Consider the following 15,191-nt stretch of genomic DNA (forward strand, 5'->3'; position numbering starts at 1 on the left):
GGCAATGGGCCTTACCTTCTTAAACACCTCTTTAATTATGAGTGGAGCGTGTCGCTGCAGTGCAGAGGACACAGCTACCTCTACTCTGTGTCTCAAAAGGCACCATATTCCCTATAAAGTGCAGTACTTTTGACCAGACCCCTATGGAACCTGGTCAAAAGTAGTGCACCATCAAGGTAATAGGGTTCCATTTGGGACGCAGTCCTGCTGTTGTGGAGACTGACTCATCAGCTTGGGTTATGTAACCAGGGGTGTGTTCATTAGGCTGTGCTGGGCAAGATACTCTGAAAATATAGTTTACCAAGCTACCAATTACTTCACACTGGAAGAAGTTAAGCTACTCTGAAGCTACTCTTAACTGCCGAAAACACTACCAAGATTTGAATTTAGTTCAGCTACCACCAAGCTACAACCAAATGTAATTAAACTACATTTTATTTCTTTAAATTTAACTAGGCAAGTCAGTTAAGAACAAATTCTTATTTACAATGACGGCCTACCCCGGCCAAACCCTAACGACGCTGGGCCAATTGTGCACCGCCCTATGGGACTCCCAATCACGGCCGGTTGTAATACAGCCTGGAATTGAACCAGGGTCTGTAGTTACACCTCTAGAACTGAGATGCAGTGCCTTAGACCGCTGTGCCACTTGGGAGCCCCACTACTCTCCATCACTGTCATTAGGAACCAAACGGAATTAACAAGGAGGGACCTACCTGAATGTGTTCAATAGAAACTCTCGTTTTCATTGCAAAATGTTTTCTGTTGTGAAACATTTTGCTATGGTGTACATAATGAATACACTTCTGGTAAGGTGGTTGGAGTTCCTGGACTTCAGTAAAACAGAGAACATTACACTGAGGAAGCATGGCCAGTACATTATAATCTGGTTTCTTGATGCCCATAGCCACCAAAACAACAACCATAGTCAAGACTACCCTATAAATATGTGCTAGTTCTTAACATATGAACTCTGGCCAATGAACTGTAGCCACCTTGAATTGAAAACACAGTTGAAAGTAAAACATTTAACTACCACATAGGTATATATAAAAAAGACACTTGTTGCAAATGTTTTTATTGAAATCGAATGCCATATATTTACTTATGTTGGCTATGCCTTTAAGATTATATCCAGTAAACCAGCCCCCAAATTCCCTTTCTTTGGGAAGTAAGTGAACCATCAGACCAGCTAAATCAACCTTAAAAAACAACGATTGACAACACACGCCATCATTGGCAGAGGAATAGATATCGATTACTTTTCCCTGACGTCAGCTTTATATGCCTTTGCTGTGCTCACAAAAAAATATAATCATGTCCGAAAAGTCATCTGTCGCTATAATGTCATTCCCGTGAATCGAGACAATTAAAGTTCACATTTCGATTGGACTGCTCGTTTATAAACTGACTGTATTTCAGTAAAAAACATGTGCCAAGTGGAGAGACTGTATTGCTTGAATGCTAACGTTACCCATGGTGTTTTTTCCACATAGGCCCTGCAAGCGAGCCCACCGTCTGTGAGAAGGCTGAAGTTAGTAGTTACAATCCAATTTCCCGCTGTGATTTATGAGTAACGAAGTCGGCGAAAGATGGACACAGACAAATTTAACTATGTCTACAGTTGTGACTTGGATATTAATGTTCAACTGAAAATGTTAGTGTTTTATTACTTGGGTTACTATCTGGCCACATTAAAGTAGCAAGATAACGTATAGCGTAACGAAAATGTTTTACATAATGTCGTCAATCAAACTGGCAGTCAATTTAGCTACTACTAGCTTTCTAACTGCATACGATAACATGTCGACAGCAATGACATCATGGACCTCGAGTCTCCAATGTTGACCAGCTAATGCCACTTTGCATGGATGAAGAATGTTTGCACCGCTTGCCCAAAAGTCACATCATTTCTACCTAGTTGTTTGTCTTCTATTTACCTAAGCGAGCATGGCAACATCATGACTCAACCTATATCACGGCACCATAACGTGCCCGGTGAGGGTTCTTATTTTGGAGCACAATTCGCTTGTTGTTGACATCATGCACATTCCGACGGCTCATCGGTTTAGTGCTCCTCTCGTGACTTCTATTAACGAGCTGGGCTCTGCTGTGGTGGCCAGTAAATAATGTCCATAATTCTCAACAAACCATGTAGTATAGCGCTTCCAGCTCTGCCGTTATGTACTGGAATAATATTGTGATGCATTTTGTCACAATTTGTCAGGGGATTGTTAACCGTTGTCTCAACACAGCAGCATGCACACATATAATCACGAGTGACAATGAAAGTAAATAAGCCAAATGTGAATATTCTTGCAGGCGATCATTCATAGATATATCGTAAATCGACACCCGCCGTGTTAGAGCTAACATTGATCTACTACTTTTGTCTAGATTCTAGAACCTCAGCTAAGCAGAGGGTAATAATTAACCAGGGACAACTGTGGTGGTGGTGTCAAACTACTCCCCTCCCTCATCTGTCTCTAATCTCACATGATCTCCCTCCCCTTTTCCCTCTCTCCCCCTCCCTCCTGTCCCTTTCTCCCTCTTGTCCCTCTCCGCTCCCTCTTTTCCCTCTCTCCTCATCTCTCTTTTCCCTCTCTCCTCATCTCTCTTTTCCCTCTCTCCTCATCTCTCTTTTCCGTCTCTCCCCATCTCTCTTGTCCCTCTCTCCCTATCTCTCCCCTCCCTCTTGTCCCTCTCTCCCTATCTCTCCCCTCCCTCTTGTCCCTCTCTCTCTCGCCTCCCTCCTGTCCCCTTCCCTCCACAGAGGCAGCTTGGAGGGCAAGAGGGAGCAGAAGAGCTTACAAGGCGCTGCTGCAGGATCCCATGCTCCGGTTCTCTGGCCTTTACCAGGAGAGCTGCTCAGACCTCTATGTTACCTGTCAAGTGTTTGCAGAGGGCAAGCCTCTGGCGCTGCCCGTACGCACCTCCTACAAGGCCTTCAGCACCTGCTGGAAGTGAGTGACACCCTTTTTAGGATATAGTGTCCCAAATTGACATAATCTCTTAAAAGACTGAAGGAGATAGTTGAATGATGCTCTGAGCCACTCTTTGACCTGGTCGGGCTTTGTATTTCACATTGTAGTCCAATCTCACTATAATAGATACAAAATAATATAGTCCTTGTGAACTGTTCTGTAAACTTTCTCACTCTCGCACTTACCTTCTCCCCTCCCCCAGCTGGAATGAGTGGTTGAGGCTGCCAGTGAAGTACCCAGACCTGCCCCCAGAGTGCCCAGGTGGCCCTAACGGTGTGGGATGTGTACGGGCCGGGCCGAGCCACCCCTGTGGGGGGAACCACCGTCACCCTCTTCTGCAAATATGGGTGAGTCCCAAGTCCATCTCAACAAACAGGACAAATACTTTATATTACTGTACTGTGTCGGCAAAATCAAAATGAACGTTTTGTGCTGTCTGTTTTTTAATTTATCCATTATTTTACCAAGTAAGTTGACTGAGAACACGTTCTCATTTGCAGCAACAACCTGGGGAATAGTTACAGGGGAGAGGAATGAATGAGCCAATTGTAAACTGGGGATTATTATGTGACCATGATGGTTTGAGGGCCAGATTGGGAATATAGCCAGGACACCGGGGTTAACACCCCTAATCTTACAATAAGTGCCATGGGATCTTTAATGACCTCAGAGAGTCAGGACACCCGTTTAACGTCCCATCCGAAAGACAGCACCCTACACAGGGCAGTGTCCCCAATCACTGCCCTGGGGCATTGGGATATTTTTTTAGACCAGAGAAAAGAGTGCCTCTTACTGGCCCTCCATCACCACTTCCAGCAGCATCTGGTCTCCCATCCAGGAACTGACCAGGACCAACCCTGCTTAGCTTCAGAAGCATGCTGCTACATACATTATGTTTATGGTTAGGCACATTGTTACAACAATAGTGCTTTTTTGCGAATGCGCTTTTGTTAAATCATCACCCGTTTGGCGAAGTAGGCTGTGATTCAATGATAAATTAACAGGCACCGCATCGATTATATGCAACTCAGGACAAGCTTGTTAAACTAGTAATATCATCAACCATGTGTAGTTAACTCGTGATTATGTTAAGATTGATTGTTTTTTATAAGATAAGTTTAATGCTAGCTAGCACCTTACCTTGGCTCCTTGCTGCACTCGCATAACAGGTGGTCAGCCTGCCACACAGTCTCCTCGTGGATTGCAATGTAATCGACCATAATCGGAGTCCAAAAATACAGATTACCGATTGTTATGAAAACTTGAAATCGGCCCTCATTAATCGGTCGACCTCTAGTTTTGATGTCTTCACTGAGTAGGGGTTCAATATGCTAGTAGTATGTGGCTATTATTGAAACTGATACCATCTGACCGATACTATCTCACATCCCCTCTCAATCTCCCCTTCCTCTCTCCCAGAATGTTCCGGCAGGGGATGCATGACCTGAAGGTGTGGCATGGGGTAGTGGGGGATGGAGGGGAGCCCACCAGCACCCCAGGTAGGACCAGCAGCAGTCTAGCAGAGGACCAGATGGGAAGACTGGCCAAGGTAGTCACAGGGTCAGGGGTCCCCTGGAGGTTTGTGTGTGTGTGTGTGTGTGTGTGTGTGTGTGTGTGTGTGTGTGTGTGTGTGTGTGTGTGTGTGTGTGTGTGTGTGTGTGTGTGTGTGTGTGTGTGTGTGTGTGTGTGTGTGTGTGTGAGAGAGATTGACATGATGCACTGCCAACTTCTGCTCACTGCAAGAATGGAGAAAACTAAACCCGGACTGTGCGTTAGCATTTTGTATATATTCTGTATATTATTGATTCAACATATGAGATGTATGGCCAAATAAAACCCTGTTGCTACGGTATAACCCTGGTGTTGCCTTGTCTCTGTGTATAATACCAGGCTGTGTGTGAGGCTTGCGTGTTTCGGGGCGTTTACACCTGGCATCCATAAGTATCCTGTGATTGTGTCCATATATTGATTCTGCAGACAGGTGTAGATGGTTAAAAGACGCAGCGCCTCGATCTAATGATGATCAGATCCACCGACACAGTTGATGGTAAGCGACTCATTTTAATACCAGGTAGATGCAATGAGCCATGGAGTTTGGTCTGTAAGCGTTTTGGTGCGTACAGATTCCCATAAGAATCCATTGTGCAACAACCATTAGGACAGCTCTGATACAAATGCAGAAGCATCAGTGTAAACGGAGCCTTGTGAGTCTCACTGTGGAGTATCAAGCAACAGAGGACTGTACCGGTACCTCCTGTATATAGCCTCGTTTTTTTATTTAGTTTATTTAGTAAATCTTTTCTTAAAACTGCGTTGTTGGTTAAGGGCTTGTAAGTAAGTGTTTCACAGGTAAAGTACTACGCATGTTTGTATTCGGTGACAAATACAATTTGATGTGACGGGAGTGTCTTAGTCAGTGATGCCGTACACTAAATACAATCTTTATTACCTTTATGTCTGGCGTGATGAATATTTATATGACTGGCAATGGCCATTGAGCAGCACCACACATCAGGGGACAGTTATGTGTATGCTGGGGGTTAAGCCTGTGTGTCAGTGAGCGAGTGACTCAGGGTTTCCTGCACGGGAGAGAGCGTGATGGACCACAACTTCCTCTCCTTCATATAGGGCACATGTAGTTCTGAATATGGCCTTTTCCTTAGTCAAATGCATTTTCTAAAATGAATTAAGGCATTTTAAAGTATCTATTATTCCTAGTGAGGACCATAAAGACATTAGCTTTTAATGGTGGAGTTTAAAAGTATGTTTTATCTTTAGAAATGTAAGGTAAATGTATTTTTGAAAGATTTATCATACATAAAAAAAATTGTATGTATCATATAGACATCTATTGTGGACATAAGATCACATTTTGTAAGTAAGTAGAGCATGCAACTTGCTTCATGAATTAAAGGGTACAAGTGTTTGATTTCATTCTCACACTATAGAGTCGTAACTTTAACCGCTCGTCATCTGAATTGGTCGGTGTGGTCATGCCTGTGTGCTTCTGTCACTCGAGCTATGTCTCAAATTGTACCTTGTTCCCGTTATAGGGTGTATACTTCCAGGTCAAAGGTTGTGCACTATAAAATGACAACACTGCCATTTGGGATGTAAACTGGGTCCGTGTGTCAGCTCAAACACGAGAAACACAACGTCAACTGGTTTGAAGGAAATAGTAAAGCAGATCATAGGTGCAATTGTAACATTTGTAAATGGCTTTTTAGTTGAGATTATTTTTGATATTTTTTGTATGAAGTACAAGAAAGGAGACTACTACACATTGCATTTACACTTCTGTATTTTTTGAAGGTACCAGGACTTTGACTTGACCCTCACAGTTGCAATTGTAACCTTTAAGTTGCTTTTTATTTATGCACAAATGAACAGCAGTACCCACTTCTTTCATTATTCAACCAGTTAGGAAAACAAAAACAGAAAGCAAGATACAGTATTTTAACAAACTTGTTACATATTTATCACACACAAAAGCACTTCAAATTACTCTGAAATATTTCTCATCTAATTTTACACTAACTCATGGTGTTAGAAAGTGAATTATACAGAAAAAGAATCCATCAATTACACTGTGCAAACAGTTTCATAAGCCGATCTGAAACACGTGCCCTCATCTGCACTGAATGTTACCTCATTTCAAGCTGTTTTTATGAGGCTTGTGAGTTGTTTTTTTCTTCAAGCTCCGCTGTACTCTCGCATATGCATTTCTCTTTTTCCCCTCTCTTTGGTTAATTTACATTTACATATGAGCAAACTTGACATTCAAAGAACGGTATGCACTGAATGGAAAGTAAAAATGCAAAATGTATTTCATTTCAGATACTCTAGCAGAGACGGCTTCAGCTGACACATAAATTAGACCTTTTCGAGAAAGGTCACCATGTTGAACACCACATAAATCACTAATCCAACTTCACCTCAGTGGCAGAGCAAGCCAGCATACACCAGTGGGGAGCCGAGCTACAAGGCGTCCATCTTGGATCAAGTTTCCACTCAATTGACTGCAAATACAGCAGGACCCATAAAAAGCTCATCCAAAAACCTCAGTTCAAGGTTAGATGTGAATTCTCTGTTGGACGCCTGTGGAATAACGTTACAGCTATGTGATTGGCAGGCAGACACACACTGCTTAGTTTGGATTCACTGGCGGTCCAAAATTAACCTAACATCAATCAAAATCCCCGACACAGTTCTATGAATATGAGTGTTCCAGAACGGAGGAGGATTTGAATGGGGCCACTGTTTTCACTCCACCATCTTCCATGCCTCTCCTCCGTCTCCTCTCACTCTTTCTCCCACCCCCCTGGGTTTCCTAATGTACCAGAAAAAGTGCACCACCAGCAAAAGTGATGTGTATTCCCCCCCCACCTCCCCCCAGGAATGAGGTGTCAGACACGGGTAAAAGACAGCGGGTCAGGCCAGAGGTAGGATGGGGCAACAGTGAGTCAGAAGCAAGGCAGAGCGAGAGCCAGAGAGGGGGTAAACGACCTCCTGCTATCACATAGAGAAAACAGGAGAAACACTGAGGTAGAGGCTTGATAAGGAAATGTGTTTTAATAAATGATTAGAGTGTTACAGTCCTGAAACAATAGGTCTGATACCATGTGATTGTATGAAATGAATTTGAATCAATAGATTATTATAACACGTGTGTGTAAGTGTTAGACTCATTCGATGATTATATTATAATACTGTGTGTGGTTTTAGTCTGTTCTCAAAACACTAGACACATTGTTCCCAAAACGTTGATTCTGACTATCTGTCTGTGCCAGATCCGGGGAGACCTTGGCTGGGACACTTCCCAGTCCCAGGTCTCTCCCTATCTTATCTACGCTCTATTGGCGGGCGGATTTGATGGTTGGTGTGGAAGTATGTATGTCGCTATAAATTGAAGGTCCTGTACACGTCAGAACGTTCCCGTGAATAAACATTTAACTTTGGTAGACTGGGCCTGTCTGTTTCCTTTTCTATCAGTACCTTACAAATCCTGATATAACAGACTAAGGGTAACTTAATTGAATTGGTAAATGAACAGGAGTATAGAATTCTCCTGACAAGACTTCACACAGTACAGTAGGTAGAGGAAATAAAGGTGTGGTCAGAATAATAAACCCCCCTTGGTATATGTTTATGATAGTCCAGTTTTGTCCATACGTAGTGGAGACCCCACCTGTTTTGAGCCCCACATTTTTAGAATTAAAAAAAAAAAAATGTGCATGTTATTTTGGCATTAATAGATGTCACATATCAGTTTGAAAACACTGTAAAAAAATATATCATTGAGTTAATAAAGCCGCATACAAACATGGTCTCTTTTTATTTTCTTGAGTAAGGCAACTCCAAAATGCAGGTGTTTCAGCCTAGCTCAGTGCTTTCTGTGGTGGTGGGGCTGCCAGCAGAAAATACTCAAGCCCCTTGGGTGCTGCCATAGAGTTACATTAGAAGTGCCCATCCAAGAAGGCTCCACAGAAATGACGTCAAATCACATATCTACAGTAGCTTTGATTGGACTGATCATGTCAACATCATACTTTCAAAATCTTAGCTAGCAGACATCATCATGAATGAAGTTGACAATCTACTGGCAAATCCTTTTTAATCCTTGTCATATGAAGAGAAATAATTAAGATAAATTATAGATAAAACATATTGGTGCTCATCGGCCATTGGACATAAACATTACACAACAAGTTGGAAATTGCAAATTCAACAATGAGTGGTTTAGAAGGAATCAGTGGCTAACTGCAAGCATTGCAAAGCAATCATTAGCCTGCTATTCAGTGGAGTGGCTGTGTTATCCCAAGTCTAAGATTAAGGGTGTCTTTTCCTAGTTTAAAATGATAAACATTCAACATTGGCCATGCTGTCAATGAAGCATGATTTGTGCCACACTCAAAACAACTTAACTCGGAACTGCAAATCTGACTTCAGTGAGTTCAAGACAACTGGGACCTCGGGAAAACGAGCTACGACTGGGAAAATACGTTTTGAACTTTCATCCAATTTGGAATTGGACATTTGGAACTCGGGCCTCTATCTAGAGCTTCAACTTGAAGATTACTGACGTCATCATAATTCAAACCCCCCCCCCCCCTCCAGAGTTCCCAGTTATCTTGAAAGCACCATAAATCCAAAGAATGCCAGACTTTGATGACAACATTTGCCCACGAAGGACCACCGCACCACCACCTTCCTGTTTAAGTGAACACAGCACAACAAGGGGAGTCCAAAACTATATTGTATGCTGCTGCATAAATGATGTAATATGCCAGGGAGGTATGTATACTGTAGCTAAGAAAGTAATACTAAGTGTATGTTGTGTAGTAAGCAGTTAGTAGCCCATGTGCCTCACCCTAATAATTTGGTCTATTTTCACCTTTACATTTTTTGGTGGTGCACATGTAGCTTATAACCTGTTTTTGAGAAATGTAATCATTGAATATTGTAAGAGCTTTCATTGTCTGCTTATATGCCCCCTTTATTAATCCTATGGTTCTGACTTGGTGTACAGGAAGAACACTAAGAATGGCCCATGTTCTGAATTCTGTTGCTGTACATTTCAAAAGTGCTGAACAAATAGTTGCATTGACTATGTCCGTCCTAGCTTGCTCATTAATGTCTTGATCGAAATTACAGATTGCCTCTTATCCTCTTGTCGTTCCCTTATATCATAGTTCATACATCTCAATTCAGCCATGTCAGCTATGTTTTTTTTAAGGCAGTAAATGAGGCTGAATGAACTGTTTCTCTGCCAAACAAGGCTCTGCTGATAGCCAGGTGTAGCAGTGGTAAGATGCTGTTGTGACTGGTGTTGGGACAGCTTTATATAGGCCCTAACAGTTTGTGGGCACCGTATGTCACCATTATAGTACAATTAAGGTATTGTTTAGTGTTGTGTTGTGGCTTTGCTGCCCACATTTTTTTTTGCCACACAAAAATGTACATGCTAAAATCGCCATTATCCATATCACAGTCCAGTGAAGGGTGGGGGGAGGGGATCTCCTGAAACAAATATTGCTCTCCATAGACCTCTGAAAGAACAACCCCCCCCCCCCCGGCTGTAACTGAAAATGTATGCCCGTAAGCCAAAGATAAATTCCCATTTTAAACAAACATGGACAATAACGTTTTTGAACTTGACACACTACTCTCAGCACCCCTCAAGCAAACCCTCCCAAAGACCCAGCTGTACCTGTGAATCAGAGGCTCTGCTCGCTCCAACAGGGGCCCTATTGATTTGTTCATCAATCTGTCATCACCCCGGCTCTGCAGAAGTGGTCCATATTGTGAACCCTACTAAACAAACGGTGTAAAACAAAGCTGTGGTTGTCAGTGTTGTTGTTCAAACTGAGCTTGGCGCCTCAGTTCCCAGCCATGTCGCCTTCGACAGCTATATACGGCAGAACCAGGTCCCCAATGCCACTCAGCAGACGTTCAACTTGTATCCATAGCGACCTACACTAAAGTGAGTGCATACATTTTTAGTATGTGATTCTGGTGAGAATCTAATCCACAACCCTGCCGTTTGATAGTGCCGTTGCTTTTTAACAGCGGAGCTACATAGGACCGCCATTACTTTTCATTGGGTCCAGTTCTGTCCCATCTCATCTCCCCCAAAATCAACTGCACTGTGGAGTTCATCAGAATATGTTGTACAGAGCATTATGGGTACTGCAGTTCAACATGCTACCGGTTACACCACTGTAGTCCCTCCAGGTTCTCACCCCCTTCACTCGCCCCCCCAAACCTCACTGAGCACAGCGGGACCCCCTGGCCCTCCCCAGCCTCTGACAGAGAAAGAGAATCAAGGTAGGGTAGTGTTGGCACCGTGGGCCCTGGATGTGGTCGTAGAGGTGAACCGAAGTTGCACTGGGTCATATGTAGCCCTATAGGCACAGTGGAGCATGGCAGGGACAGGGTGCTGCCAGAGTTCAGGCCCAGCTCAGCGTCTCCCCCAGTGTGCCAGTCCATGTTGCCTGACCTGTAGTCACCGGGGAAGGGTTTGCTGCTGTACCCGTCACCCAAGCTTGGGGCCTGGGCGTTGGTGAAGACACAGCCGGACAAGGAAGATATGATGGAGAGGTGGTCGTCCACAACCTCCACATGGATGTCACTGGGGTCAACAGGGTCTGAAGAGGACTCTGGGGGGTGCTGGAGGGATGCCTGGAGAGTTGCCTGCGTGAAGACACAGAAACACTGCATTGCATTCCCAATTACATACCCAAGGACTATGGACTATATGTACTGTAATATATAGAACTATACACTTGGTTGAAATCAAATATATACACTGCATACTGTAAGTGAGTGAGTGTGTGTGTGCCTGTCAAGAGAACAAGGACAGTTTACTAGAGTCTTGGGGAGTCTGTTAATGCGAGGTGCATCTCGTTTCTGTTTCAGCCGATACAGAGCCAGAGCAAGGAGAGGAGAGAAGAGCACAGCACACACTCCTATCCCCAACAACACGGGCTGCAACCCTGGTGAACACAGACACACATTGTGAAATCACGGTTGTATACATTAGCTCAAACCCTAGCTTAATGTCCACAACCTGGATCAACCCTAACCCTAGCTTAATATCCACACCCTGGATCAACCCTAACCCTAGCTTAACGTCCACACCCTGGATCAACCCTAACCCTAGCTTAACGTCCACACCCTGGATCAACCCTAACCCTAGCTTAACGTCCACACCCTGGATCAACCCTAACCCTAGCTTAACGTCCACACCCTGGATCAACCCTAACCCTAGCTTAATATCCACACCCTGGATCAACCCTAACCCTAGCTTAATGTCCACACCTTGGATCAACCCTAACCCTAGCTTAATGTCCACACCTTGGATCAACCCTAACCCTAGCTTAATGTCCACACCCTGGATCAACCCTAACCCTAGCTTAATGTCCACACCCTGGATCAACCCTAACCCTAGCTTAATGTCCACACCCTGGATCAACCCTAACCCTAGCTTAATGTCCACACCTTGGATCAACCCTAACCCTAGCTTAATGTCCACACCCTGGATCAACCCTAACCCTAGCTTAATGTCCACACCCTGGATCAACCCTAACCCTAGCTTAATGTCCACACCTTGGATCCTAACCCTAGCTTAATGTCACCCTAACCCTAGCTTAATGTCCACACCCTGGATCAACCTAACCCTAGCTTAATGTCCACACCTTGGATCAACCCTAACCCTAGCTTAATGTCCACACCCTGGATCAACCCTAACCCTAGCTTAATGTCCACACCTTGGATCAACCCTAACCCTAGCTTAATGTCCACACCCTGGATCAACCCTAACCCTAGCTTAATGTCCACACCTTGGATCAACCCTAACCATGACCTCTCACCTGGTCCTGGGGCAGCCTGGTGGACACAGTGTGGGTGGGAGGGGGGAGAGGAGGCCAGGGGGAAGGTGGGGGGTCCAAAGGAGAAGTTAGCCAAGGCACAGTAGTCCTGTCCTGGGACCAGGTCTGAGAACTCAGCCCTGAACACCACCTCCTGGGCCCAACCAGTACGCCTCTGAAACAGGATCAGGGAATTGGGAAGGAACATGTGAAAATGAGAGAGAGAGAGAGAGAGAGAGAGAGAGCGCTTGTGGAGCTTGTACTAACCGGATGCACACAAACACACAGCAGACCATAGACTGGACAACATGACCGTATATGGTTGGAGCAGTTTAAGAAGTGTACTCCACAGATTCACTTACACAGCAGCAGGGGAAAGGGAGGGACCATGAGTGTGAGAGAGAGAGACAGAAAGAAAGAGAGAAGATGGAGGGTGAACAAAAGGTGGTATTGCAGATGGCACAAGCGGAGATACCTTGTAGTCAGAGTGGTTCTGTTGGTTATATACGGTCACTGTGACCCAGGGGTCAATCAGTTCTGACAGTGGACAGCAGCTCTGCAGAGGAAAGCACCCTCTGTTGGTAGAACAGGGGAAGTGCACCTCCACTACCAGCCTTTCTCTAGACAGAGACACAGAGATGGAGGGGCTGTTGAAGGCTGAGGAGAGGAGAGAAGAAGGGAAGGGAAGAAGCCACTTTGTCATTTCAATCACACCAACCTACTCATGTCAGCAGCTTTAGCTGCTGTGATGAGATGTTTAAATGCTCTCTACATGACATTTGATTTGATTGGAACAACAAACCAGCATTTTAGATATGTGATTGGTCTTGAGAGCAGAGGTAGGTTACTGACTGAAATCACTTGGGTCAAACTTGCGTGGTTTTGTCCAGACTGGGCTCCCAGGGCCCTGGTGGAGGCCCAGGCGGATCATGTTGTAGAGTTCAAAGTCAGAGAAGGCCTGGGATACGTCACAGTGCTGGGAGGAGATCCGCACACACCCCTCCACGTCCTGCCACGGATCTCTGTAACACACACACAAATCCATTCCAATCTATTCATGGGTTTCACCTTAGTCACTCACTTGAAATGTATGTGGAAATTTCGGAAAATACCCATGCAAGATAACACACATCCCCATAGTTGTTGGACTAGTTGGGTGGTGGTGGTTATGACTGAAACCAGTTGAGAGGAGAGGAGCAGGCAGAGAGTGCGACGGGCTTGGTTTCACAGCTGTGGTACAAAACAGTAGTGCCCCTCTATCAGTTCCTATCTACTTTTAAGGCCAATAAACCATAGACTGGAGTGACTGATTCATCTCTCTGATTAAAACCCTTCTGAGGTTTCTCTGCCAAAACCACACATGATCAATTCTCACACTACCTCCCTCTACCTCTTTCCTACTCTTCTCCCCTTCATCAGAGCCAGTAGTTCTATCAACAATCATGTACTTTCCCTTTCCATTCTAGGCTAGCTTTCCCTTAAAATCCAAACCGTTTCGCAATTCATTTTAACTTTCATTGTTCAGTAAATGAGTATCAGGATCCCGTTGCTTGTTTAGAACCCTCAACCAAGCAATGACTTGAATTAAAAATAATATATTTAAAATGACTAGATACTAATTACACACAGAACAAACATTACACTGAAAAATAAAACGTCATACATTAACGTATGGATTTTTTCCCAGTAAAATAATGAGTTACTCATTCTAGAAAGTAGGGCCACAATAATATAGCATTCCACAGAGCTAGATACTGGTCGATTAGATCAGGTCAGTATAGTGAGCACAGACAGAGACAGACAGACCCACCCCTGAGTCTTAGTTTGGACGGTGTAGGTGGTGGTGTTAGCGTTGGCCTGAGGACAATCCCACCGCAGGAGGCATCCTAAATCCAGGGAAGCCACACTGGTGGTACAGAAGGTCCCAGATGATCCTGAGAGTTCACACGAAACAGTTCACAGTCAACACACACACACACACACACACACACACACACTTCCGACATAGGCTACACTTTCATATTCACGATCTCACAGCAACAACGATGGCTATGCCTAAAGACGAAACTCATACATACTTAACATAATTGACTTAACTGTTCCTGAATGGATTACTACAGTTCAACACACTTTATACTATTTGAACCTTTAGTTGGCCATTTAAGCCATTGAGATCAAACCCTAAATATAGAGAATCCCTGTGGTGAGCCCCCCATAGACAGTGTGAGAGGACAGTGAATTGGATCAGTTACTGCACCCAAAATGGATGGACAGAGAGCAAGTCAGACTCACCTGTGATGAGAAGAGCGACACACAATCCTGTTAACACAAGGGTCGCCGGTACACCTGGCACCGTCACCATGGTGACACAGGGAAGCTAGTAAACTGGACCACCGGGTGAGAAGGACAGAAGGACAGACTGAGGAGGACTCAGACGAAATATTTTTCCAAAACAAAATCCCCTTTAGGGAGGGATACCACATTCATGCAAGTCCACTGTTGCACACAATGTAGTGGTCTATAAAATGCTTGACAAATCATTTGTAAAAGTTGAAAAGGAGAGCGGTAGAGTAAGCTGTCACTTACCTACATCCACAGACAGTAGTGAGAGAGAGAAAGAGAGAGAGAGATGATAGAAAGAGAGAGAGAGCGAGGGTGGAGGAATCAGGACGTGATACAGTACTTGTGTGTTCAAGAGGAAATGACATAATCTGAAGCTTAAAGGTCCAATGCAGCAGCTTTTATCTCAATATTAAACCATTTCATTTAAGTACATTACTGTGATCGTTTTCAATTCAAATGGGGAAAAAAGAAGCAGAAATAGCTTCTTAGCAAAGAG

At 44.2% G+C, this 15,191-nt stretch overlaps 2 protein-coding genes across 3 annotated transcripts; one reads left to right on the forward strand and one right to left on the reverse strand.

Moving 5' to 3' along the window:
* Positions 1-1,267: 1,267 nt before the first annotated feature.
* Positions 1,268-7,476, forward strand: pik3c3 (phosphatidylinositol 3-kinase, catalytic subunit type 3). 2 transcript variants are annotated; one of them, XM_029674312.2, is made up of 5 exons: positions 1,268-1,657; positions 2,774-2,963; positions 3,187-3,331; positions 4,404-5,031; positions 6,822-7,476. In XM_029674312.2, the coding sequence occupies exons 2-4, from the start codon at positions 2,833-2,835 to the stop codon at positions 4,425-4,427; spliced, it is 300 nt and encodes a 99-aa protein (XP_029530172.1). In that variant the 5' UTR covers positions 1,268-1,657; positions 2,774-2,832; the 3' UTR covers positions 4,428-5,031; positions 6,822-7,476. The 2 variants fall into 2 exon arrangements, with proteins under 2 accessions (XP_029530172.1, XP_029530174.1); XM_029674314.2 differs by having other exon boundaries at positions 1,268-1,534.
* A 65-nt stretch (positions 7,477-7,541) lies between these two features.
* Positions 7,542-14,953, reverse strand: si:dkeyp-75h12.7 (uncharacterized). Its single transcript, XM_029676072.2, has 7 exons — positions 14,645-14,953; positions 14,163-14,286; positions 13,205-13,374; positions 12,828-13,009; positions 12,356-12,527; positions 11,352-11,479; positions 7,542-11,177 (listed from the first exon to the last, which is right to left on the reverse strand). The coding sequence occupies exons 1-7, from the start codon at positions 14,712-14,714 to the stop codon at positions 10,689-10,691; spliced, it is 1,335 nt and encodes a 444-aa protein (XP_029531932.1). The 5' UTR covers positions 14,715-14,953; the 3' UTR covers positions 7,542-10,688.
* Between the last annotated feature and the right edge of the window lie 238 nt (positions 14,954-15,191).

Source organism: Oncorhynchus nerka, linkage group LG12 (assembly GCF_034236695.1).
Source record: "Oncorhynchus nerka isolate Pitt River linkage group LG12, Oner_Uvic_2.0, whole genome shotgun sequence".
NCBI classification, from domain to species: Eukaryota; Metazoa; Chordata; class Actinopteri; order Salmoniformes; family Salmonidae; genus Oncorhynchus; species Oncorhynchus nerka.

What these genes read in the sequence shown, in the direction of transcription:
- pik3c3 (XM_029674312.2), top strand. Translation starts at nt 2,833, where the DNA reads ATGCTCCGGTTCTCTGGCCTTTACCAGGAGAGCTGCTCAGACCTCTAT. An exon ending in GCCTTCAGCACCTGCTGGAA is followed by an intron (nt 2,964 to 3,186) that starts GTGAGTGACACC and finishes CCCCTCCCCCAG; the next exon opens with CTGGAATGAGTGGTTGAGGC. An exon ending in ACCCTCTTCTGCAAATATGG is followed by an intron (nt 3,332 to 4,403) that starts GTGAGTCCCAAG and finishes CCTCTCTCCCAG; the next exon opens with AATGTTCCGGCAGGGGATGC.
- si:dkeyp-75h12.7 (XM_029676072.2), bottom strand. Translation starts at nt 14,714, where the DNA reads ATGGTGACGGTGCCAGGTGTACCGGCGACCCTTGTGTTAACAGGATTG. An exon ending in AGAACCACTCTGACTACAAG is followed by an intron (nt 12,528 to 12,827) that starts GTATCTCCGCTT and finishes ATCCTGTTTCAG; the next exon opens with AGGCGTACTGGTTGGGCCCA. An exon ending in CCAGGCTGCCCCAGGACCAG is followed by an intron (nt 11,480 to 12,355) that starts GTGAGAGGTCAT and finishes TGTGTTCACCAG; the next exon opens with GGTTGCAGCCCGTGTTGTTG.